The sequence below is a fragment of the Atractosteus spatula genome, chromosome 12 (genome assembly GCF_055471065.1).
Source record: "Atractosteus spatula isolate fAtrSpa1 chromosome 12, fAtrSpa1.hap1, whole genome shotgun sequence".
NCBI classification, from domain to species: domain Eukaryota; kingdom Metazoa; phylum Chordata; class Actinopteri; order Semionotiformes; family Lepisosteidae; genus Atractosteus; species Atractosteus spatula.
This window is the reverse complement of record NC_142717.1, coordinates 40,750,524-40,777,884: the sequence shown is the minus strand read 5'-3', so window position 1 is coordinate 40,777,884 and position 27,361 is coordinate 40,750,524. Positions and strand designations below refer to the sequence as shown.

Here is a 27,361-nt window from a genome sequence, read left to right as displayed (position 1 = left end):
CTTTGTCTTATTAAGTGTTTGTTTAAAAGTTGGGTTATCAAGCACTTCGGGAAATGCAAACTGTGAATGTAGAAGTACTAAGTCTTTTAGTTATCCTGAGGTTTTAAGTTGTTTAAGATCAATGTATTGTTTATGGTTTCAGGAGTAAATTAATTTTACAGAACATGCAAAGAAGAGCAGAAATTACCAGTCGAGGGCAGCTCACAGAGGAAAACAAAAAGAGAAGAGGGCAAGTCAGAACTATATTTCATTATTTGCAAACTATACTGTGTAGTATAGTGCATCTGTGGAATGTAAAGGTTAATTCCACGGAAAGCAGACAGAAGGAACATTACATTTTGACTGTTGTGCCCTTCTTCAGATGTGAGGGAGAGAGAGGAAAGTAGCAGGCATATGAAGCACAGGAGGACACGGGACAGAGCAGATGAGAAAGGGTCTGAAGATCTGTGAAAGAGATGTGAAAAACAGATCCGTAAATGAGAGGATTTAAAAAGAAATTCGTCTATAATTGAGAGAAGGGGGAAAGTGTGATCCACGTTTAAGGACAATCTTGGCTTCTGATATCCTTGACGGAGTCATGGCACTAGCCGACTGTGATGGGGAACCCCCAAGAGCTTTATGGGAGTAGTCAGCCTGGGCTCTCCCTTGTCTGCTATCTTCCAGACTCTTGTGCTTCACTCCAGTGGTGCTGTTGTTAGAGGACATGTCTCCATGATTCTGCGCCAGTCTTCCACCGCAGTGGTGCCTATGACGAGGGCAGGTTGGAGGAATTCACCTGCACTTCCTCATTCTCCCGTGTGTGGTTGTATTGTCAGTAGCTTCAACCACAACTTTTAGATGTGAAAAACAAACTGGTGATTCTAAATTTGGTGGGTGTAACAAAAAGTAATTGGCGATTCTAAATGTATTAAAAATACTGTACCTAGATTATGCTGTACCATCATTCCATACCCAATACTGTGAGGCGGTGTGATGCATGACAAGGTTTGAGGCTTATGAAATTAAAGCATCAATAAAAACATGGGGCGAATGCATCATCCTTCAAGAAACAGCTAGGTGAGATCAATAGATTGATAATCTTCAAACATCCCAATAAACAAAAATGGCTGAGCAGCCTCTCATTTATAAGCTTTATGTTCATTTTGCCCAAAAAAAAAACTTCTCACTCTGAGATCAGGCATGTTTCGACTCAGATTTGTATTGAGTCGGCACTCTATTGTTCCAGCAAACCAAACTCACCGCATTTCCATTTTAATCAGTCTAAATGGTGTGGTGGTACTGTATTTTAAATTCAACTTATTTTAAATTGTTTATTTAGAATTGAAAGTACGTCATAGAAGAAGAGGAATACTTAAACATTCTTAGAATAAAAGCAAAGATGTACTGTACGTCAATCTAGCACCAAATGGTACAAAAATCAAGTAAAAAATGCTGAGATTTGAGATTATTTCCAGTTGCATTACAAATTGCATTTGAATTATAATTATATATATTAAATATGTTCCACATTTAGATTTAAGGCAACTTTGGCCAGTTTATGGTTTACTATGTAGAAAACACAGTAATAATATTACTATTCTCCCACACTATATACTGCATTTTTTAAACAGCAAATGTTGGGTTAACTAAGAGAGGTCGAACTTGACTGGTGTAAAACACTTAACTTTATAATCATGTCATTAAGGTTATGTGAACATATAAGAACCGAAAACCATGAACACACTGCACACTGAGTATTCCAATGTATTCTGATTTGAGAGTTGTGATTAGGACCCTAGGCCATAAGTATTGTTCATATGGAAAGACTAGATATGAAATAATTAATGTATTTACAGTAGTTGTCTAATTAGTCTCAATGCATAACATCTTGCAGGGCCCCAGGCAGAAACCAGGTACTGAACAGCATTAAACATTGAGCAGGAAAGCCGCAGATGAGGTCGGAGAAGTGTGGGTGACATTTTCTCTTCCTCTCTGAGGCAGAAAGTTCAGAGACGCTACAGACTGTGTTGAGTATAGTTCATGAATAAGATAAGATAGTTGCACTTTACAGTGTATCTGTGAATGGACCTGAATCCATGTGCACAGGTTTCCTTCCCTGAGGTTCACCTTGTGCCTGACGAGCATCAATCTTTCTTCCCCAGACTGGGCTGAGAACAGCTGAACCCTAGCATGGCCTGGTGTTCGGGTAAATACTCAACTCAGGTGTCCCTCTTCTACTATCTTCTTCTTCGTCGTCTCAACATCTCAGTCCCTTTAAATGCATGGTTGTACTGCCATGGCAGGAGCCAATATTCTATTATCGCATGTTGGTCATTCCTAGGTGTGTCCTATCTGTGCTGTGACCAGTGAGTAGTAGACACCCTTCTTGGCCAGGAGCTGCTGGTGTGTCCCCTGCTCCACCACCTGGCCGTTCTGTAACACAGCGATTCTGTCCGCGTTCTGGATGGTGGAGAGCCGGTGAGCTACGACAATGCAGGTCCTTCCTTCCCTGGCTTTGTCAAGAGCCTCCTGCACAATCTGTTGGGGAAGAACAGCAGGAGCCAATGCAGTATTATTAGGAGGCCATTAGTAGACATGTCATTAATCTTGAATTGCCTTCACTCTGTCTTATTTAAGTCATCAAGGAGTGATGGTCAATTTTTGGATTGCATGAACACATGGTTAACAAAATCGTTAAAGATAAGCACTATTAATTTGCAGAATGTATTCCCTGTTTCTGTGAATTATAAAAAGCTTAAAACATTGACAGCTGTATCACCATATAGTTAATTTTTTGAGCATTGCAGAATCAATACAGATGATATTCTGATTATTCTATCTAACCTAACAAAATATTTTAAACTGAAAAACACTTAAAAAGTTAGAATGTGTACCTTCTCACTCTCAGTGTCCAATGCTGATGTAGCTTCATCTAAAAGCAGGATTTTAGGGTTTCGGACTATAGCTCTGGCGATTGCTACGCGCTGTTTCTGTCCTCCGGAGAGCTGTGCCCCTTTGTCACCAGCTGAGGTGTTGTATTTCTAAAAAACAAAAAGTGCCGTCCTCGCTGATCTGTTTGAGGAATTAAGGCGACCGACATTCTCTTCCCCAAAAACAAATTCCACAAAGAACCGAATTCCAAACTGCATTTTAAGGTTCGAAAGGTATGGTCCCAGAATACATAACAGACGTGGTTTTAAGATTTAGTCTGGTAAATCTCAAATGCTGACAAGGGGTAATTGACGCATACAGTGATCTGTACCCGAATGCTGAGGGTTTCCAAGAGCTAGTCAGTACACTTACATCAGGCAGGCCTTCAATGAAGTTGTGAATGTTGGCTGCTTTAGCTGCTTGTACAATCTCCTCCATTTTCACCTCCCTGCTGTTGTCCCCATAGGCGATGTTTTCGGCAATGCTGCAGTCAAACAGCACGGGCTCCTGGGAGACGATGCCCATCTGAGCCCTCAGCCAGTGGATGCTGAGATCTTTCACGTCATGTTTGTCCAGTATCTAAAAGAGAGGCCAAGAAGGAAGGATTTGACTTCTAGGTTAGATTCGGACATTACTCTCCCTTTGCCAGGTAGAATGCAACAATAGGAGGCCACCTTGATCATTTAATTGGGCAGTAGCTAACTGTTCTGATGGAGCACTTATGTTAAATGTTGTTTTGTATCATGGTATTGAACTGCTGTTTTATCGTCATGTATTATTGTCGTGTATGTTGTATGTTTTTAGAGCTCTTGATGTGCAAGACAAACTCCCTTAAGAGCAATAAAGGTTGATTAATTCAGATCAATTCTGAAATATTATTCTTACACCACTGGACGATTTTCATTGTGAGCTTCAACCGTATGTCTAGGCTTTTCTTACATAAAATGTACTGTGTGAGTTTTGCCTGGATCAACTGTCTGTCTAGGCGGTATTTTCCAGAAATGTATACAGTATAAGTGTTTTGAAAAATGATCAGTCATCTCATTTCCCATATGACCACCTCTCCAGTGCATTACAGTATTGTGCTTCAGGAGTGCAGTAAACCCTTCACCTATAAGAATGACATTCTGCACAATACAGCTTGCAATATTTATTGAATGAGAACCTTTGTTCACACTACTTTTATTGTGTGATGAACTCTGCCATGCAGATCTAAGATGATACTCTGTTTAACATTAACCAGCTTGCCGGAGAACTTTAAACAGATATCTAGGAAAGATGCCAAGAGTGAAAACACGTGTTATTCTGGATTTATACAAAATACAAAAGTCAGTTCACATCAGGGACACATTGCCAAAAAACTAAATTTGAGGAAAATTAACGTGCACAATTTGATAATTAAATGTTTAATTTGCATAAGACAAGTATTGTTTCCTTTTTTGCCTTTACAAAATATTATTGAGGTTTGTCCTCAATATCTTACTGTTGTACTGGGATAAATGGTGAACATTTTACTTAGTAGATCTTAATAATAATTCATCTTTAGTCTAAGAGTTCAGGTTTGTCTATGGGGCCTTCTAGTGCAATGGCTGTGATATTCAGTCAGTCGCAGAAGGGTAGGGATAGCTTTTCATATTCATTTTTTCAGCTGAGACCATCTTTCCATAAAGTATCGGAACTGTATACTGAATTAAGGAATTCGGTCTGTTTTGTCTTCCTTTATGGAGAGTGATTAAAAAAGTTACAGTTGTTCATTTAAAATCAGCTCTCCCGACTGTAGAAAGGCCCACGAGGAGAGGAAAGATTTCGGCGGCGCAGTCACACAGGAGAGTAAGTAGAGCAGCTCACGTTCTGAACGTGGGGGGTGTGTGGGGTCTCGGCGACGGCCCAACGCCTCCCGCTCTTACCACTTTGCCCCGCAGAGGGTCGTAGAAGCGCTCCAGCAGCTGAATGGTGGTGCTCTTGCCACAGCCACTGCTGCCCACCAGCGCCAGGGTCTGCCCCTTCTTCACCTGCAGGCTGAGGCCCTGCAGGACCTGCACCGCGGGCCGGGACGGGTAGTTGAAGTGCACATCTTCAAACGCCACGCTCCCATCGAATCGGTCCTGGGGGGCCAAAAGAGGGGTTCTGCCTTCAGACGTGTTCAAAAGATCATTGCCAGCAGCCACATCACCCTGCAACTCACAGCAGGCAACCCAGTACCTGGAGGGGAGACCTCCTGGGAAAAACTAAGGTTGCTACTAGGAGAGGTGTTAGTGGGGCCAGTAGGAGGCGCTCACCCTGCAGTCTGTGTGGGTCCTAATGCCCAGTATAGTGACGAGTATACTAAGCTGTTAAAAAGGTGCCGTCCTTCAAATGAGACATAAGACCGAGGTCCTGATTCTTCATGGTCATTAAAAATCCCAGGGCGTTCGAAAAGAGTAGGGGTGTTACCCTAGCATCCTGGCCAAATTTCCCATTGGCCATTACCAATCATGGCCTCCTAATAATCCCCATCTATGAACTGGCTTCATCACTCTGTTCTCCTCCCCACTGAGAGCTGGTGTGTGGGGAGCGGACTGGTGCACTATGGCTGCCGTCACATCATCCAGGTGGGGCTGCACACTGGTGGTGATGGAGGAGAGTCTACATTACCTGTAAAGCGCTTTGAGTGGAGTGTCCAGAAAAGCGCTATATAAATAAGCATAAGGAATTATTATCATCATCATCATCATCATCATCAATGCAAAGTTCAGCATGACGGCATTCTGCACCTCTTTTCATTTCTCAGGGCAATTGTGAGCAATTGCAATTGAAGGTGTCTTTATTCTAAGCACAATAAAGGCACCTTTTAAAAAGCGTGCTTTCCTGAAGGGATTTGCTATTTCAGGACTGGAGCCCTGCCCCCTATTTAAAAAGCAAGGCCAGTTGTCACATCAGCTCCGCTCTTTTCCCAGGATCAATAGAAGAGTGAGGAATGGTGCCGTGTCAGTGTAATGCTGCATCAGGGATGAGCTGTGAAATACAAGCTGCCTGTCGATTGCACTTCAGAAGAGGTTCAATTCAATTAGCTCATTTTAGAAGCAGCTGACAAATAGTGCCCATCCATGCCTCTGTTTATTTATATTAGCAGTGCAAGGTCTGAGCTAGGCATCGACATCCCCAGCACTGCCCCGCACTTTGTGTCTTCCACATGAACCCGGCCTACCAGCTTCTCTCCGTCCTCACAGTCGTTGTCGATGACGGGAACTCGGTTCAGCAGCTGGAAGAGATGAGCGGCTGATGTCTTGGCCTTGGCGTAGTTGGGGGCAAATGAGTTGGCCTCCCCTAATGCCAGCGCCCCATACAAGACAGCCGAAATGACGCTGAAAAGGCAAACACCGTGTTGACTGGCAGTGTCGGGTTTCTAAATCGGCAATGCAACACACAATCATCTACAGACTCTGCTCTCACTGTCGACTTGCTACGGTACAAAATGACATCCTCTACTCAGTGGAACGCAGAACAGAAATTTCTGTTTGCCTGATCTCGCCACGACTTCACAGCCGTGGCCTCTGTGTGCTACCACCCCAGAGTTCTGATTCACGATGGTAGTGCTGTAGGGGGCTTTGACAGCAAGGGAACAACAAACAGTGTTTTTCCTGTCTTTGTTGACAAACATACTGTACAGTACGTTCTCCGCTTTTAAAGTGGAGTAAAAACGCAACTTCAGTTCAGGGGTATATCAGAAGAAACATTTTGAAGTTGCTCGAGGAGAATTTATAGCATTTGAGTCAAAACCTGACACATAAACATGACACATAAACATTTGACTTACAGCTGAAATAGTTTTTTTTACTGTGCATTTTGACAAGACCTTTTACGTCTCACTGTGATACTGCTCATGACAGTCAGCATATTGCTTTTATCCTAAGTACATTTGTTCTCTCTGTAGTTATGGTCTGCATGGGCTCTCTTGGTCTAATGATTAACTGTTTCCATGGTGAGATTCTGAACCTTTGCTCCGACATTTCTATCTACAAAGACTACAAACTCCAATGACAGTGAAGCCACAGCCATAGTATAGTTTTACTAAGATAGCTGATGTCGACAAAAGAGATTTTAATTATTAACCATTATTTTACTGAGCAAGATGTTTTATTAGACCTATTCTCATCACACTATGTTGACTTGCTGCCAAAAATCCAGAGATCCTCAAAATATGTCCTTTGCTAGGAACACATTTACAGTATCACCTTGCATGATTTCTACATCCAAATGTTTTCAAATTTACTACTACATTGAACCCGTGTCCTTGAACAATATACATGAACTTAAAACAACAGAATTATTCTTTTAGTTTCAATATTACCTGCCTTCTGTTACGTAAGATGGCGACATTCATATATATATTATATAATACTATAATTTTATATATGATTATACATAAATGCTCATAGCTGAACCTACATAAATGAGCAGAACACGTGTATCTAACCAGTATTACTGTTAATACTTACAGGAAAACGTCTTCGAAAGTCATGTATTTCATTTCTATTAAGAAAGCTCCAAACCGGAAGCAGCCAGCATACGCAAAGTAAATAACAGCTTGAGAAAATGCGTAGGTTAGTCCATAGATGTGAGCCTTCTTTTGAGCATTCCTAAAAATAAAATAAATACAAGTCTTTCAGTAAACAGATCATATTGAGTGTTTTGACTTATAATAGTGTTTTTATTTATGATATTATATCTTAAACGTAGCTACAAACAGTAGCTCTAAAGTCTTTTGTTAGAACTATATATGTACCTGTATGGCACCATCAGGTTTTCCTGGTAGAGAGCCTCAAACTTCCTTTCTCTTGTTAGTGAAACCACTGTTCGGATGTTTTCTATAGCTTCTGTGGCAATCTGTCAGAGACAACAATGAAACACAAATCCAACCGTCCATTTTCTAACTCCTTTCTACAATCCAGGGTCGCGGGGGAAATGGAGCCTATCCCAGCAAGCAACAGGTGCAAGGCAGGATACACCCTGAGAGGGAGGCCAGGGCCAATGTTCCCAGTATGTTTTTGGATTGTAGGAGGAAACCAGAGCTCCCAGAGGAAACCCATCAGGAGAACATACAAACTCCACACAGATAACACCCCAGGTCCAGAACTGAACTCCAGGGCCCCAGCGCTGCGAGGCAGCAATGCTAACCACTGCGCCACCATGGCACCCCTGTATAGTATAATATACTTTAAAGATGATCACGCGTGGACTATCTCTGAAATGTATTGTCCTACTATACAGTAAGAGGACTTACTATGCACAAATAAGAGGAATTACTAGAGAACAGTTGACCTCTGAGTACAATTCTAAAACCCCTGTATTAAGCCGAGTCTGTTAAGTACTGTAAGGCTCACCTTCCCAGCAGTCTCCAGTTCCTTCTTGTCCTTTGCAGCATGCCCAGCCAGCATCTTTATTTCTATAGTTCCAGCTATCACCATCAGCGGCACAATCGCCAGGATCAGCAGTGTGAGCTGCCAGCCGTACACAAACGCAATGATGACAGAAGTGCCCAGATTGGCAACATTCTGGGCAAGGGTGGCCATCCGCACTCCTGTCGCCTGTCATGACAAAATCATCTTACTGCCACAACTTGAAATGGAAAAACCTGAAGCACAATACATTCATCCCTTTCTATACGATCATGATTAGTTCCAAACTTTCTGCAAAAACTCATAAAAGCGTCGCTTAATTCCCATTTAAAAACATTTAGCAAAAGTCTCAGATTCTTTCAAGTCCTTGTATCTGGAAAAAGACCAGTTGAGTTCAGGTACTTTCCTGGTGTATGTTAATAGTCTGGCACCAGGAATTGCTAAGTATATGTCACAACAAGAAGAATTTACCAACACTTGATTTTTTATGAAAGTTGTTAAGTTTAAATGTATATTGAAGTAGTTGTGCCAAAAAATTACATGCATGATCTCTATAGTACACACGAACAATAAATATTACATGAACTTGAATAATAACTAATAAATCTTGTGCAGTTAGCACGATCGTAAATGTGAATTACATGACAGTCATTTTCTCTTGGAGCCTATCCCAGCCTTTCACTTTATCTTGATGGCAGGCTATACACGCAACCTTGATTCATCCTGTCTGCAGCCATCATCCCAAGAGACAAAGAACCACATGAGTCACATCATCGATTATGTCACTGATGATGTCATGGTATGGTCTTGGCATACGAGAACAGTGTACAGGCTACAATACTTCAATATTAATATTCAATATTACAAGCACACAGCTGTCAGCAGGTCAATGCAGCTGTGACACTTACGCCCTGCACTTGAGCAGCATCAGTGGCAAGCCTAGTGGTCAGAGCTCCTACGCTGTTCTTCGAGTCATCAAACCAGCCCAGGTCCTGGAGAAAGAAAATTAATGAATACAAAACCTTAGCCACGTTTTATCTTTAAACACATAAGGATTGCACAGATTTCAGAAAACAAACTTCCAACAGATTTGATCTTGATTAAATCAAATTCCTAGGGTCATATAACTCCGGTTTTGGCTTTGTTACACTGGTTGCCTGTTAACTTTCCGACAGAATTTAAAATTCTCTTTTGGTCACAGAAAGCCTTGAGTATCTGCTTAGATCTGACAGATTCTCATGCTCTGTGGGTCAGAGTGCACTCAGTTGAATTTGTATGAAGACAATAGAACCCCCCTTCATGGTTATTTCCTACTTTAATGCTTATTTCTATTATTTGATATTTTCTAATGCTTAGTTAATATTAGAAAATAATATTGAAATATCTAAATTACAATATTAGACTACTGGAATATCTAATATTGAATATGAATATACATTATACATATTATATTTATTCCTAGGATTATCATGAGTATGTTATCAGTGGTATTTATACAATCATAGAGCTGGTTCCAAAAAATGCACATAATGTGCATCTTGTGGTAAGAACACATTTATAGTTCAGTCTTTTAGGCTGAAATCAAATAAAAGAACCACTTCTTATCTAAACATGCCTAATACAAGAAATAAGGATAATCTAAGACTTTTTATTCCAAACCAACATTTGTACAGTTTCCTTTTTATTTCCTTCTGTGAAATAACTAACGTGTTTATTGTGTTTCAATGAAAATTTCACTTTTCAAACACCTTTTCCTAGTATCTCCTCCAAAAATAAATTGAGAAGAGAGGTACAGTACTACTGTACAGTACCTCTCTACTGTATTTGCACTTACTGCACCTATAAGGTAGTAAAATGACTAGATGATGAATCAATGCACTTCAAAGGACTACAGTACAGTAAATGTTATAATCAAGAGGCACTCAGTTTAAGAGTTGCAAAAGTATGTGCTGGGCAATTCATTACAAATTAGTACAAAGCAGTCAGCATAATGTAATGTTTCTGGTTAATTTATATCTCTAAAGAAGACGGGGGTTTACAGCCAACAGATACAGGTACATAGAATAATGTACACTTTACCGAATGACTACTGTAAATATTCTTAAGTCATCAGTGGCCTTTGTCACTGAAACGTAAAAAAAGGCACTAAAAGAATATCTGAGAAGCTCTTAATCCAAAGTTATACTTCCAGCTTGATGGAAGTGCACTTAAGACTGAAAACAGGAGGCACTTCTTTGCCTAAGAAGTTGTGAGGTGTATGGAACAAGAAACAGCTGGATGAGATCCTCAGATTAATTAGCTACTAACTAATAAACAAAAAGTCAAATAGTCAAAAAGTAATAAGAATAAATATATTCATATCCAGGGAATTACCCCTTTTCATGAAAAAAACTGACTTTTTTTTAACTACTAAAGAAAGGAAAAACAACCAATAATTTAAAACAAACTATACCTGTCGCAGCATTGCTTTAAAAGCCATTAATCGCAGCCTCATGGTGAGAATTTCTCCAGCTTTTCCAAAACTGTATCCCTTGGGAAGAAGAAGACACTTTTCAGCAACTATAACAAGACTCAGAAAAATACAGTATAGAGTACACCTAAAGCTTAGATTTTTTTTTCATGCATTGTGCCGCAATAGAGTCATGTCTGTAATGCTGATAACCAGATTCTACTCCAAATATTCATGCTATTTTTGCCAGCTTCTTTTTTTGCTACGTAGTTCCAAATGAGGAAAGTTAAAGTTCTAACTTTTATATAGTTGTTTGGGCTCAAAGACATTTCAAATATTGGGTTTCTTCCATAAATTATTGACTGAATGTTGTGAGTTGAAACATTGTTGCTACATAAAATCACGTGTCTTTTCTACACAATTTAAAAATAACAGTAACCATAAAATGTTAAAAGATACAAAGAACCTGACTTAGTTGTTGTTTTGTTATTACAAAGAGCGACCCTGATATGCAGTGTTACAGATTTTCAATTATTTCCCAGTGTCATGTGTACAGTAAGTACTAAGGTCTTTTGAAGAATCTCTTCAGGCACCTTCATCCCACAATAATTTACAGAGTCTCTGAATAATGAGGTCCTCACCTGTGTCTTTTCCCAAATCCTAAACATGGAATTTCCAAAAGAACTTTATATTCAGATATTCAGATTGTATACAGTATGAAGTTGATTAATGAGGTCTCTCCAGTTAATGCTTTGTGCCATTCAATGCTGAATATGGTCAGTATAACTCAAAATAGAGATAATGCTTGACAGAGAAAACTGTCTGATCAGCTGCTCCCTATTTGTTGTAGTACAGAATACATCTTTACGAAAACATTGAGAACTTACCTGAAAAAACAAGGTGAAAAATGCTACCACTCCTATTACAACAAACATCAAGCAGAACAGTGTGGATTTCTCTCTGATGACCTCCTCGTTAACATCAGCAAACACCTAAAAGAAGATGACATTTTTGTTTAAAAGAAGATGACATCATGTTTCTTGATAGAAATAAATCTTTATCATTTTTATTCATTCACTTTGATTAGATAGTGCCACAGATCTGGTTGGTAAGTGCTTTTATTGTGTCTTTAAAGTGTGCTAATGAAAAAGTACCTGCACTATTGTCAGAAACACTTGAATTTGGAAAGAATGGCTGAGCAGCTCTTGAACATCAGTTACCTTATATATTACTTAACGAATATGACTTGAACTTACCGCAATGATTTTGGAAAAAATAACAGCAAAAGCTGGCTGAAGCCCTCCATTGACAATAGCACAGAGGATACCTACAACTATGTAGGGCCACTCTGGCAAGTTGAGTCTGAGGACTTTTAAAAAGGACACATCTGGGACTGTATCATCCTAAGAAAGACAAAACAACATAATGTAATGATAATAAATCCTACAGGCACCAAACATCTTAAAAAAAGTTTAAAAAGTGCAAATAAAAATGAACTAAAAAAACAACCTGTTCCTTTGATTTTTTAAAATCTATTGCATATTTGCAGAAATGCTCAGTTTGATGCCATGTTTTTCTTTAAAATCAAAAATAAGACTGTGTGCACAGGCCTAGATTTTCATCATTCAAAATAGCACTGCCGACTAACTGTTCTGATCCAATGTGCCTATTTCAACTTCAGGCATTGTCTTTTGCCATTGCTCAAGTTGCATTTAAATTTAGAATTTCAAATTTTTTAAATATTTATCACTCCAGTTATTAAAAGAAGTGGTTCTAACACCAGCAATAACACCATTAACAAGTACAGAGAAGATCACACCTGAGATATTATGATTTAAGGTTAAATCTGCAGGTTGTTTAGCGGATTGTCTTACAGAATCTTTGCTCTCCTGTTCCTCTCCTGGAGGATTGACTGATTTTGTTTTGAACAGGGATGTTTCTGTTAGTGAAACTGACGAAGGACTCTTCTCTTTAAGTATCTCCTCCTCTGCTGCATCTTCTCCCTCTTCATTGCTCTTGAACGACTAAAAGGAAAATCAGAGAGTTCAATTTAATTGTGACAGAGCCAATAGCGCCAGGGGCCAATCAAACACTTTTAAGTTCAAAAGTTTAAAATAAAGAGAAGTTAGAGCACATTTTTTATGCAAAGACTCCTTCATGCTGGCATATCTTTAAGCTATATTAGTAAATGAGTTAATCAGCCCTTTGTAGCCTTGAAAGTTCAGACAGTAGAAAAAGCCTTTCAACTCTGAATCTGGGTTTCTTGCCACATGCAAAGAGGCTGACTAGTCCATTATCAGTGAGCAGCGACCTTAGATTGCAGAATCAAGGTGAATGCTTGCCAGAGTTCTTCTATAAGACTCATAAGGCTGCTATCAAAGGAAGCATTCCTTTAGCATTTACTACCAGAGTTTCTCAGCAGTTATTAACCTTTACAAAAGTTTTTTTTTAAATTAAAAAAGAGCATTTTTATTAGCCTAAACTATTATCATTGTTCTTGTTTGGATTTTATTAAAACTAGCAATGAGTATGTTAAAGCCTTAATGATTATTTTTTATACTTTATAATATATGATATGATGTAAACTTGGAGTTTTCACTGGGCATGTCCCCTGTTGTTTATTTATAACGTTTACATATAAAAACATCCTTCTGAAGGAAAAACAATGTAGCCTCTGTGTTTTATTTATTTGAATTCAAGCAGTTGTAAGTAATGACTAACATGCATCTGCTGTGATAACATATATCACAGTACAATATATCTCTCACACATCCTTTTTTGACACGTTCTCTAACCATGTCTGTACTTACTTGCATAGTGACAAGTAAGTGGTACACCCCTTTTCTGTCCATCAGCTCCTTGTGTGAGCCCTGCTCTACAATCACTCCATTCTCAAAGCTGGCAATGATATCTGCATTGCGAATTGTTGACAGCCGATGGGCCACTATTATAGTTGTCCGTCCCAGTCTCACCTGCAAGAAACGAGAGGAAAGCGCGTTTGCATTGTTATGGGCACAGACATTGTCATGAGGTCCAGACGTGCTGCCTGCTTTCAGGAAGACACAGCCATCCCAGCAATACAGTGAGGAGATAATGTAGAATCTCAGTGGATTTCCTTTGTTCTTCTGAAGGGGTTCAGCCATTGGTTAAAGGAAATGACCCCTATTCGGGCATCTGTGCCTGATCATTTTGTTTCACAGAATACTGCAATATGTAATAGAGAAAAAAAGTCTTTATCACAACTTCTTTTTCTGAAGTCCGGTGATTAATGTTTAGAATATTTTATTTTAAGAAGCAGACTTCTAAACCTGACTCCAGACTTAGCTAAGAAATGAACAGAACTGCTGCCACATTAATCACAGTTAATTAGCCTCTGCTGATCATGATGTTCAACCATAATTGTTTAGAAGGCTTTCACAAGCTTGTTGATCACACATAAACCAGCATTATCATATGCGTTCTCTGCATGTGAAGAATCTCTCTGTGTGGCCTGATTACCTTATCCAAAGCTGCCTGTACGATTGTCTCACTCTCTGCATCCAGGGCTGATGTGGCTTCATCCAAAAGGAGAATCTTCGGATTGCGGACCAGAGCCCGGGCAATAGCAATTCTCTGCTTCTGTCCTCCACTGAGCTGAGTGCCTCTGTCACCAACCAGGGTTTCAAATTTCTGCACAGAGAAAGAGGTATTTTTTTTTATTTATGCAGGCATGGTCACATACACACACAAAAATACTGCTGGACACAAAGGGGTTTAAAGGAGGATTTGTTTGGTAAAATTCACCTTAACTCTTATCATAGTTCTTATCATAGTTATCATAGTTCTTCTTGTTTGGAATTGATTAAAGCTAGTAATGAGTATGATAATGTTTTAATGAAAACTAAGGTGAGTGACACTATCTTTCGTTTAATTTAGGAAACAATTTGAAAATTATTAGTTTTTTGTGCTTTATGATATATGATATGTTGTAAGCTTTGAGTTTTCAGAGTTTTCAAAACCTCAGTCTGAAGGAAAAGCAAATACAGTTAGATACCATTCTAGAATGAGTCTTTATTCTTAGAGATTCCTTTTTTCTCAGTGTGTAAACACACTTACATTTGGGAGGTCCATGATGAAATTGTAAGCATTAGCTTCCTTGGCAGCAGTTTGGATCTCCTCCTGGGTCACGTCCTCTCTTCCGTATCGGATGTTTTCCGCGATGGTGGTCGCAAAAAGAACTGGCTCTTGACTCACAACTCCGATAAATTCCCTGAGGCTTCGGACATTCAGGGATCGGATGTCTTGTCCATCAATCGTTACCTGTTTACAAAGCATAACTTTCAGTGTACCAATTCGTGGTTAGAAGAAATGGTAGAAAGAGTAAGCTAACTCATCTGGTCTTTCTGGAGTTTGAACACTTTATTATGACCTGTGGTTATCTCTGCTTCTGCTTCTTATTTCAGTTTAACAACTGGAAAGTATCTGTAGAATGCTGCAATGTGCTGTATTATAGTACATGACAGGATCCTCACATAGAAAATCACTTGAATTGAGCCTTGTCAGTGGACCTTCAGTTTCTTGGGTGCAGTGCAAGAGCATGTTTCCTCACTCTAACACCAGCAGAGCTGCAGCATAGATCTTCCATTCAAACTGTCAGACTTGTTTAACTACTGGTTGAAAAAACAAACTCATTTATGCTTAACAGCCCAGGGAAAGACTGTAAGGTAGTGAGAGATGGGTCTAGGAGAGTGCTAATTTCACTCCATCTGTATCTGCAGCAGGTCTAAATGTAGACAGCTTTGCCCTTTGTGTCCTGTGTAAGAGAATGGAGTTTGGGACCATGACTGAGGTGTGATTGTCTACTCTGTTAGCCACAGGGTCTTGCCCTGCGGAGCCCGCTTGATGCACTTACCGCTCCCTCTTCAGGGTCGTAGAACCTCTGGAGGAGCTGCACAGTGGTGCTCTTGCCACAGCCACTGCTGCCAACAAGAGCTATAGTCTGCCCGCTGCCCACTCGCAGGTTCATGCCTTTCAATACCTGCAAAAGAGCCGAACAGCGCAGGTCAGGCTGCAGCCGACAGATGCGAGAGCGCAGAGGAGGTGGCCTTGCGCCTGTATTTGCGGGAGATCTCCCTGCTGTTTGTGCAAGGCAGCCCTCTGTGATATAAGCAGAATGAATGATCTCACACCCTCACAGAAAAATAATTCTAAACCCTTTCCCAGGAGTGACATTTTCCTCTATTTTCTGTGTAGAACTTTGTAATATTACCTTCATAATTCCAGCAAGAGGCAGTCCAAGCTATGTCTTGATTATAGGACATGTACGTACAATAGGTGGATGGAAGGAAGTAACACTTACTTTAACATGTGGACGTGAGGGATAGCTGAAATGTATGTTGTGGAATTCAATATTCCCCTTGATTGTATCTGGTTTGTAGCCTTCACCTGAAAAGCTATCGATTTTTGGGTCCTGGGAACATAGATGAATACACTTTAGTAATTCTGAAGCATGATTTGCTTATTTAATGAAAGATTCCAGCAAAATTACCTGGGGGATAGTAAGACTCAACAATAAATTCAATTTCCAGTGATTTTCACACTTTTAGAAAAAATAGTAGCAGATTTTATCGTAACAAAGGAGAAACCTGCTTGATTTTCACACTTTCCTCATTATGGCTATGGTTTCTTACATTGCTGATATTACAAAAGCAGGAAGTACACAAACACTTTGAGGTTAATGGGAGTTTGATATAAAAATGCTTGAAACATGTTTGTTATTTGGGAAGACAATTACTATTATTGTATTTTTGGTTACTTGACAAAAGACTAATTAAAAAAACACATTGTATAAGAATGTACGGTGATGTGACTTTAGGCTTAAACGAGTTCATATAAACCCTGATCTTAAATACAAGCAAAATAATTCCCTATTTTTTAACAATGACCGGAAAATCTCTCATCTAGTGGATTATTTTCACAAGGAAAGTTCTGGTGTTGGGTTTGTGTTCCTTGAAGTTATGTTTAGTTTTTGCTTATTTAGTTTGCTTTAATCTTTAAAAGACCTTTTGTTTGTGGGCTTTCCTGAGTACTTCAGTCTCCAAAAGACAAAATGCACCACTGGAGGGGCTCCCTCTCTTTATACACGAAAAGGAAGTCTGCTAGGAATTTTTAGGATGATGTTCAATTTCAGTCAGCACTTCAAAGAAAAGAATATACTGAGAATCACTACAATCTTTGAAAATCACAAATCTAATCCTGTCGAAAAAATAAATCTATAAGAATTAAAAATGTTAAAATGGGAATGTCCAAGCCAGAACACACAATAACTCATCGAGACAGATATCATCGTGGTTTTGATTTCCTGGATAGGTTGCTAGTCCATTCCAAGCCCTAACCGTGGGGGTGGGGCGGTGCTGTGGCTCTGTGTCTAAGGATCTGCGCCTGTGGCTGGAAGGTTGCTGGTTCGTATCCTGTGGCCGGCAGAGGAATCCTGCTCCGTTGGGCCTCTGAGCAAGGCCCTTAACCCCAACTGCTCCAGGGGTGCCCTATAAATGGCTGACCCTGCGCTCTGACTCCAAGCTTCTCTCCCTGTCTGTGTGTCTCATGGAGAGCAGGTTGAGATATTTGAAAAGACAAATTCCTGGTACAAGAAATTGTATATGGCCAATAAAGCAATCTTATCTTATCTTAACCCCCGCTGTTCCCCATTTCTACAGCTGAGTGGACTGAAGAAACTGGGGTACATCACTCAATGTACAAAAACTGTGTCTGCAGCAGGGCCTGGAACCCTTACCCTTGCAGTTATGAGTCGAGAGGCTACCCATTACACTATGCCACCCACTTTATTGGTACTTCCCAGTAAATATCTATTCTTATACAGCTGGCATTTTACAAGAACAATAAAACCCAAAGGCTCCTTCACTCAGATTGGTTCAGAGAAATGCCCAGCTGTATAAATGTAATGCAAATGTACGTCACTTTGCACAAAAGCATCAACCGAATAAATGATTCATAATAAACAAGAGCAGTTGTTTCCCAGCTCTGAAGTGCAGCATGCTTAGAACAAATGAAAGTGCAAAGGGATGGGACGCACGTGGTCGATGATGCTGAAGACCTTGTGAGCTGCTCCACGGGCACTCGCAAATGCTTGGATATTTGGTGACGTCTGGCCTAATGCAAAGGCACCGATGATTACAGAAAAGAAAACCTGAAGAAAAAAATATGGATACTCAATTTCTCTTCCTGATGTGAAATTTAAACTCAAAACAGGAAAATGACTGCGGTAAAAGTATATAGAATATGGAGTTTTAAATCAAGGTATGGGAGGAGGTCAAGCCCTATTCTCACCCTTTTCCTCCAGTTTGTGTTTAATTCTCACTCTTGTTGCTTTGCTGCTCACTTGCAGCCTCACTTCACCCCGTCCTCGCCCCCTGGCTCAACACCGTATTAAAGGTGGGGGGTTCTGACAGTCCCTTCCTTACAGACAGGATGTTGCTTTTTTCTCAGCCAGGAGAGCTACCCCAGTAAAGCTCACTATTCGAATCACAACTCCTCACTGCCTTTGACTGAACTACTGAAAATATTTGTTTTCACTGGCAGAACAATAACCGAAATATCAAAAGAGTCTCCCGCTGCCAAGTGTTCTTCGGGCTATTTTCACCAACAGTGTTCATGAACTTTCTACAGAGGTGACCTTCCCACATTGGCTAGATGCAGCTCTTGTCTTGAAGCATCATAGCAGCTGTATGTTGTTAGATAGAATCTTGTGTGATCAAAGGGTTTGAATTTCCTCACTCCATGTATGTCTTTTCACATCAAAGCAGGACCCTCACAAGCATTCTTTGCAACATAACACAAATCAGACAATTCCTAGTCTTTTGTTTCTGGTTGGAAAAATGGGTAAAAATTACCTGGAATCACCTTGTAGAATAAGAATAATACAAAAATACACTCTTTTTAGGAGAGTTGGGGAGCTAGCTAACCACACTAATGAACTGTTTTAATGTAGTCATGATTATCTTGTTTTCACCTAAATAACAGGATATTCTCTCACAGTAAAAAGACTCATTTATTTATAATTTGCCATTTATACCATGACAACACTGAAACTACAATTAACATTCTTTTTACTGGGAATCTTGATAGTGCCAAAAGCTGAGAGGAGAAGGATCAATAATAAAAAGCACAATAAATACAATCTGAGAACTGGCCTTTTTGTTAGTCTCATTCACAGCTTAATAAAATACATGATCCTGGCCTGAGAGTAGCCAGACTTTCTCTTGAGCTCTTCTATAACCAGTGCTGCTACCCAGAGATACTGAAATCATTTTTCTGATCTGGGAAATTACGAAATAGCCCCAAAAAATACAATTCCGGTTAAAAATACATGACCTGATTTAACACATTAATACCTACAAAACAGTTCTCAAGTAAAGCAACCCACTCACCGTAAGGACTTTTCCAATGGTGTACTCATCAGCTAGAATCAGAGTGCTTCCGTACCAGAATGCCAGGGCGTATGACAGATAGATCATCAGGAAAGTGAAGCCCATTGCAATATTGGAAGTGATCGCTTTCTTGATTCCGACATTCTTAGCATCGATTAAATTTTTGTGATACCTGCACACAGGATAGGAGGCTTGAGGCTTACAAGTTAAAAGCTAATTTGATGTGGATGAGGGATGGGATCAATCTGAAACCCATGGGATAACCGGCTTATTTCTAAATGGAAAACTGAAACATTGGTGCCCCTTACGAGGTTTAATATTGGAGAACCAAATAGGTCAATTTAATACAGTCTTCTTCAAGGAAGCTACATTTACATAGATAATAATGGATAAGGACTTCAAGCAAGGTGAAAGAAAAAACAAGCTGAGCACTGAACCTAACAAGGAGATACAACTTCCTTATGTATAAGAGTAATTACATGACTGTTGTTCCAAACAGTGCAATTTACTCCCCATTGTAACAAAGCATCAGAAGTGCAATACAGAGGTTATTTCAGTAACCCGTACCTGTTTGTCTCCTTCTTTTGTCCACCAAAGGCTATTACAGTCCTGATGGCTGACAGCACCTCCTCTGCCACTGCTCCTGCTTTGGCGTAGGCTGTTTGCTCTTTGGAAGTAAATGAAGTCATGACCTGCAGAAACAGTCATTTCCAGTAACTCAGATTCCCTGCTTATCTGCAAACCTTGGTCATGATGCTGAAAGAAACCCCATCACTGAACTCAGATTACTCAGTTCTTCTTTACTTACTGCATAATAATTTCTCTTTAGGTTTTACATTTATTTCCCTTCTTTGATTTTTAAGATTTTAATGAACTAATTTAATGTACTAATTAACTAACTATTTAGGAAAATTAAAATGGTGTAAAGAGCACAAAAGTCTTCTCCATCCTTCTTCTCAATGTCTGCTTGTTTTTTTACAGTTCCAGTCCTGCCATGAGCACATGAATCACGCATTACAGTTGTTCAAACAAAAGTGTACTAAAGATTTTTGGCACAAAAAGTCCAGTACTTTACTGCTATCTTATATTTACAGTAAATGCTAATCAAAGTCTAAACCCAGTTTGTACTGTCAGGACAGAAGAGCACGCATTACAGTTGCACTGCTAGACATCAACATCTTTTTACACAGTTTGACCAAAATATGGGGAAATTATGCATACACAGAACATCAAGTTCATATTGACTTTTACATGAAATGTCATGCCATGCTCTGCATAAGCAGATGAAACGGATCTGTATTTATTAGAGGAAGGTTGAGGAATCTCTGCGACTTGGCAGTTTTCGTCCCTCAATACAATAACCTCACTGACCAACACATCCACCTAGATCTTGCTGACATGTCAATGTCTTGCAGGAGGGAAAAACACAAACACAAGCAGACCACAACGGACTGATGGATGAAGCATTCACATGCATGCAATGTATTGGAATTTTCACATCTCCACCTGATCTGTAGTGTATAATGACCCCCACACGTGACCCGGGTAGGCGGTCTCCCGGGCTCAGTAGTGGATGATGTAGGATACTCCTATGTGTAAAGCGCTTTGGGACCCTTGGGGATGAAAAGCCATACAAACAGCTTTGAGGTAAGGAAAACACCCCACCAGAAGCTATAGGGCCAACTCAACCCCCTCCACAGACAGGATGTGCCACTGCCTCTATAGTATAGTAACGAGTCAATAAAGTATGTTTGTTTCTGCTGTTCAGTAAATGTTACATGTTACATGTTTGAACGGCTCACCTTGGAGAACAGAGCAGCTGAGATTCCCAGGAGTGGACTGACTGCCAGTATGACCAAAGTCAACTTCCAGCCCATTATGAAGCCAACGACGAACCCTGCTATGAAGGTGGTGACTGACTGAATTAGCAAGGCCACTTTATCACCAATTCCTTCATTTACCTTGTAAATATCGCTGTGAAGAAACGTGGGATAATACGGATATAAACAAATCAGGCAGAGTAATAGCATTTACATCTTTATGCAGTTTGGAACTAGTATTTTTTGAAGTGGTAAGTCAACAGGACCTTTGGTGTTTTGCGGTCTTTCCTGAAATTGTATTATTTCAATAGATCAAAGAGACATTGTTTTCATTTAAACCAGGCCGTGTCAATATTTTTTAATAATGCTTAAAAAGCTTCAATGCTTCAAAAATGCTTTAAAATCTGTTTACCTAGGCTTTGGATGTATAACGTAGCTTTACTCTTGGTTTTAATAGGTCAATTTGCTGTAATTATTTTCTCTTTATTTTTAAACTTCTGTTATGTGTATTGTGTGTGGTGTTGTACAGAGCATAAAGTTTCTTGATAAGTGTATTCTTATTACTATGTCATATATACAGATACATTGCTTATTTGTACATAAATATATGCAGATGGGAATGAATTATCTAGATAATAATATCACCGCTTCCTCAGTCTCAGAGGTTACCCGTTTCTTTCATTAGATGTTCCACAGAAAGTGAAATGACACAGTTACAGTACACCAGTGCAGAAAAAACATCACAAGGCATGCACTTACTCAGTCAGGCGAGTGTTCAGCTGCCCAGTCTCATTCATGTCAAACCAGCCAATTTCCTGCCGCACAATCGCATGGAAAAACCTCTTCCTCAGTCTTTTCACTTGCCGTCCTGCAGCGATGGTCCAGCACGCAATCTGTAAATAGGCAGCAAGGAGGACTCCTGCCCCCAGAGCCGAATAGTATATTGCGTACCTGAAAAGGAGACGAGCATCATTACTAAAATGGGCTCACAATTCATAAGTAATAAGAAACACAAAATCAATTTTACAATTATTTCATCCATTCCTGTTAAACAAAAGATCTTAATATGGGACAGAAGGGATTTATTTCAGATTTATGGCTTCTGTTAGCTACCAGGAGCTTTCTGCATGGTAAATGACTGACATCGAGATTGACAATGAGGCTGAAGAGAATCTTGTTTAGCTTGCATTACTCTAAATCTGTAATTTTGTATTGATTTCTAACTTTCCAAAAAAAGCCCTCCAGGTACAGTCTTAACTTCTCTCAATTAGTTTCAGCTGTTGTCAGCAGGGGAAAGATGTCTTTCGAATCCACATTCGACAGAAAAGCAAGCAGCAACCTGAATTCATCACAACGATGGATTTTAACTTTTACCCATGTTATTTGCTGTTGTGTCCTGCTATTTTAATAGTATGAAAAATTGATTTCATTTTCTTGACCATTTCTTAGTCCTTATTTGTAAATAAAAAAATGGCTTTTGAAAACTAAGCCTTCACATAAAATCCAGGAAAAGAGAGACCGGCTTGATTCTCAATCATGAAATAAACAAAATAATTTGATATACTTATCAAATAAATTGTCGAACATTTATAATTTTCAGAAAATATCTGTACCTTGTCAACTGCTCTCCCAAAGTTTCATTAGTTGCTGGAGTGAAGTTACTGTCTAGGTTTAAGAAACAATGTTTGAATGGTTAAAAATAAACAAAAAATTCAGTTAGGCTTCATGAGTTCACTCTCAGAAAAATTATGAGATAGCTTACAAATTAGCAAGGAATATCAACTTAGAAATTAGCTTCTAGCAGTTTTTAGAACACAAAAGGCAACTTCAACAGCAGCAGTATAAGGAAATTCATCAACATTTTTCTATCTTTCAATAGGATTTTGTGAAAATAAGCGTTTGTTATCTTAGCCTCTTAATATACATTGTGACATTTGATATTTCTGCCCCTAAATCAACCTGTTTCCTTCTCTGAAGATTCAGAATTGGTTGACTATTTGCTTTAACATGTAACAGTTTTATAACAGACATCATTTCATGTGGAGAGCTCAATAGTGCAAGCTTGCTGCTTATGCACAGGGATTGCATCACTGTTTGGCTAGAATCTGATTGGCTGTTGGACAAGACTCATCTTGCCCAGGAATTAATGGAGCGAGCCAATTAGGTTGCTGACAGAGCCACGATGGGAGTGCAGAGATGCAAAATGAGGGCTGCTGGGAGGGACGGACTAATGGCAGATATCTTTATAGAGACAGGGGCATGAGGTCTTCAAATACCTTTAATTTTCAAAATCTGTAAATGGCTCTACATTGTGTTCACTTCAGCTCTGAGTAAATTCACAAGACAGATCAATATTAGGTGACCCACAGATACTGTAATATTTAATATACAAGGTTTTTGTCCATGACTGATCAATTCCTTCTTCCTAGTTTAGCACAAAGAGAACTTTGTACACACAACACAAGATCTGAACATTGTTTATACAATGCAGCTATATAACCGACACAGTTGTCCTTCCTGCTTACTTGGAACATTTGCCATGGAATTGGACACAAAGCTGTCAGTCATATCTCCAAAGACAACACACATGGCAGGGAGCACAGATCCATTGGTCATCGCCATGAGCGTGCCCATTAACATGAGCAAAATATCCGTCCCGTCAGCAAAACGGAACTACCAGACAGAGAGAGAGAACGTCACAGGGTTAGGCATGTTCTTCACGAGCGCTAAACAACCCTAAGCAAATCCTTGAGTAATTCTACAATGCGCTGTGTGTTCTCCTTCCCTGCTTGTTTACATGGGCTCCTGAACACAGTGCATGCAGAAGAAATTCTGTGTTTCCAAGGGCACAATTTGGAGACAATAATTCATTGTTCAGGGACTGTGTTTAAAATAAAGATGTAATTAGATAGCTGTGATTTGGAATGAAATATTATAAAAAGGGAAATGCAGTTATGTTTTGCTGCACTTAAAGCTAATTCAGAGCCCAGCTGCATTTTTACAATTTGTATTCAATATATACAAGATTTTGCTTAACTAGCATTTACAGCTTGATAAATGTGTTTCTTTCCTGTTCCAGAATAACCTACTCCAAGGAATAATGTAATGCAAAATTACAAAATGCAAAATCTTTTAGTCACCACAGAAAGGACTTGTTACTTTACATTGCTCTGTAATGGAGCAAAACTGATTCAAAATGTCCACCCCTATGATAAGAGAACTTCCCCACACACACATCTTCACATCAAAACACCCCTAAACCGGTCCATTTCCTTTATTCTCAAGATCTTACACAGAGGAATGGAATCATTTCATTTGATAAAACAACCAAATAATCCACAAAAATATTTTTATATACAATATTAATGACAAAAATAAAAAAATGCTTACCAGAGTTAATGGACTGACCATCTCTATCTTGGGGGCTTTTTGTTCTTCTTTACTTTTACTACAAATAATAAATAAATCAGCAAATTAACAAAGTCAAATGGTAAATCAATCAATTCTATCAGCAAATAAAACCTCTTCAATTTTAAGAGGCAAACAAGACAGATCAAATATTTTAATCATAGTGTTATTTTTTTCTCTTAATACTACATGTTATTACTAGGGAACACATAATAGGTTTATTCCATGCTGAAAAAAAGAAGAAAGAAACACAACGTTTCGGCCGTGGAGCCTTCTTCAGGTGTCTTCAGGAATAAACCTATTACTTGTTCCTTTGCAGCCTACGCATGCTGACGCAGCTACCCACCTGAACATGTTATTACTATACATACATAGTGAAAATAAAAAAACCTATAACTTGTAATACTGTAGCATTTAAACACTTGAATGGTGCATAAGTATAAAACTAATACAGGAGGCATTTACCTGATATCCCCATTTTTGTCATTTTCTGACATTTCAGTGGCCAAGTTGTTCATTGTTCCTTTAGTGTCACCAGACATTCTAGCTGTGAATTGAAAGCTGGTTAGTTTGGAGGGCGCTTTAACGTGCATTGCAGTAATGTTATTGTAGCACATGCGTGCATTGTAATCTATATGGTACGTGTGATTTTATTTCATCATCCACAGATTAGAAAACACTCATTGTAGCAGACATCAAATACATTTTATCTATGAGTACTGTAGTTCATCCATCCAGTATCAGAAAGTGTTCACAACCACCTGAAATAAGCCTATCCTGTAAGCATAAAACAAGGAGGTAGGCAATACATCAAAATTACTTCAAAGTTCATAATAAACTTTGATAATAAATACAGAATAATATTTAATATCATAATATACAGTATACAGTGCATAAACAAATAAGTAAACAGTGCATCCTAATATAGGTGGAACTGCCCTCTGAAATTTAATCAGGAATAAAGACAGAAAGTCTATTTTTTTCTTTCTGCAAAGGATTTGAGTACAATACTCATACTTTGTCTTTAGTGTCTCTTCTTAGGCATTCTCAATTTCTTTGGCAAAACACTGTTTCGGACTATACGGACATCTTGTAATATACTTAGGGATCTGTGTACTGTACTTTTCAAATATTTTAAATCTTTAAAAAATGTAAATTTTTAATAAATGTAACAAAAATACAATAGACACGCACGAATAAAGGAAATAAACGACATTATACAAGTACAGTTATTCAAATAGTGTTGCCGTCATTTTTCAAGTTTGACAAAAATAAAAAGAAGCCGACCTACTGTACACTTGAAAGAGTTACCGATTGAAGCTTCACAACAAATGTTGTTTTCTGAACGTTTTAGTTTAGAACTCAATTCTTTCTCTTACCGTACGTGTTATTAATGCCTTATTATGGATATACAGTAAAAAATGTATTCATTGCTGTAAACGGGGTGGTGAATTCGGTCTCACTTGACATTATCTTGTCAAACATTTCTTGTCAAAGTTACAGTGGTGATATAATATGAGGAACAGAAGGCATTATTTCTCTTGAACTTGATTATGGTTGTGCTATATTTTAAGCAATATTCCTCGTTGTACAGGTAGCTGCCAGTTCTTCTGAGCCATTTCCTTCATTAAACATTTGTGAGCTAAAGACACGTAAATATCTTTCCTGAAAGTCAATCAAGTATGTAAAATATCGATACAACTATGTTACATTCAGGAAACGTAAACATTTTATCATATTATCCTGTCCTGTCGAGTGATGGCTCCCTCAGATGACGGTATTCAAATCAAATTGTAAATAAAGTATTAAGATATCTACAGAAAGAAAGCTTTAAGTGCACTATATTTATATTCCCTAAAATAAGATAGAAAATACGTTTTAAAAACTTTCATTACCTTTGTCCCTGGTGAAATTGACCTCGTGAGCGCTGTAGCTTAATATTAAAAAATGCTGAACAGTGCAAGCACCGGCTGAGGCGTCAGTAACACTGCTCAAAGCAGACTCACCCTCATATACTGTATTGAAGTTTTACGGCCGTGACATAACACAGCACGTCATGTATTACATCATCTGTAGCCTGCTTCAACCGCATTGCATCTCACCTTTTTAATAACCCAGCTCAGTGTACTAACTAAGCTGTTGAACCACCTATTTCATTTCATAGTTCATCAGTAGATGTTTCTGACATGTTTGCATTTGCTTTAGGTCCAAACCTACTGTGAGTTATCAGGCCAGATCTTGGGTTGGGTTGGGTTGGGATATACCCATTCTGCTGTAACACTAAACGCTAGACACTCTCGTCCTGTGTCCAGATATGATTCGGTACTTGTTTCAATAGGGTGATATCTTAATGGAAGCTATTTTTATCTTGTGCTGTAAATGGGCTGGGGATTACTGGATTTGCCAAATAACAACTAATAGAAAATCAATCTGTAAGCACTATAGACATGTATTTTCCACCCATAACTGAGGAAAAAGGGATTTTATTTATTGATCTTAGGATACTTCAACTCTATTTTATAATGAGAGCTATATGCAGAACAATCTCGTCTTGATACATGTAAATCTTTGGAAATTGTAGAGGTAAATTAAAAAAAATACTTAAAACACAATGAAATTCAAGAAATATTGTATCAAAGTGACTTGCAAGAATTCTTCGAACAAGCAAGAAGTATAGTAGATAAAACTTAAAGCATACAAAATTAGAGCATAAAATAAGTTACAGTATGAAGCCTCTCATTAAAGGTTAGTTCTCAAATTAAAAGTCATAGGAATCCAAGGTAACGTATGCATGTGAATTGAGAAATCGTTAATGAACAGGACTCAGTTGTCATATCCTGTTCTCCTCCCCACATGTCTGGAAGGTGTCCGGGCTGGGCACCATCTGAGTTGGACGCTGCATCACTGCCATGGATCCAAGAGGGACATCGTAGATATAGCTATTGTTTAGGAGGATTTTGCTGGTCTACA

At 38.9% G+C, this 27,361-nt stretch overlaps 1 protein-coding gene across 1 annotated transcript; it reads right to left on the bottom strand.

Moving 5' to 3' along the window:
* Positions 1 to 1,290: 1,290 nt before the first annotated feature.
* Positions 1,291 to 26,355, bottom strand: abcb4 (ATP binding cassette subfamily B member 4). Its single transcript, XM_088928466.1, has 28 exons — positions 26,287 to 26,355; positions 24,857 to 24,938; positions 24,374 to 24,431; positions 23,509 to 23,656; positions 22,597 to 22,648; positions 21,743 to 21,934; positions 20,966 to 21,137; positions 19,731 to 19,855; positions 19,164 to 19,335; positions 17,810 to 17,923; positions 16,076 to 16,186; positions 15,629 to 15,754; positions 14,833 to 15,036; positions 14,236 to 14,406; positions 13,548 to 13,709; positions 12,612 to 12,761; positions 11,994 to 12,140; positions 11,625 to 11,729; positions 10,741 to 10,818; positions 9,197 to 9,280; positions 8,274 to 8,477; positions 7,676 to 7,776; positions 7,389 to 7,529; positions 6,098 to 6,254; positions 4,818 to 5,015; positions 3,283 to 3,489; positions 2,874 to 3,020; positions 1,291 to 2,517 (listed from the first exon to the last, which is right to left on the bottom strand). Exons 2-28 carry the CDS (start codon positions 24,931 to 24,933, stop codon positions 2,317 to 2,319), a joined length of 3,804 nt encoding a protein of 1,267 aa, XP_088784592.1. The 5' UTR covers positions 24,934 to 24,938; positions 26,287 to 26,355; the 3' UTR covers positions 1,291 to 2,316.
* Positions 26,356 to 27,361: the final 1,006 nt, after the last annotated feature.

Bases quoted from the DNA above. Each gene is read 5' to 3' on its own strand.
- abcb4 (XM_088928466.1), bottom strand. From the start codon at position 24,933: ATGTCTGGTGACACTAAAGGAACAATGAACAACTTGGCCACTGAAATG. The intron at 23,657-24,373 runs GTAAGCATTTTT...TCTGTCTGGTAG, and splicing joins TGGTCAGTCCATTAACTCTG to TTCCGTTTTGCTGACGGGAC. The intron at 16,187-17,809 runs GTGCGTCCCATC...CTATGTTCCCAG, and splicing joins TCTTCAGCATCATCGACCAC to GACCCAAAAATCGATAGCTT.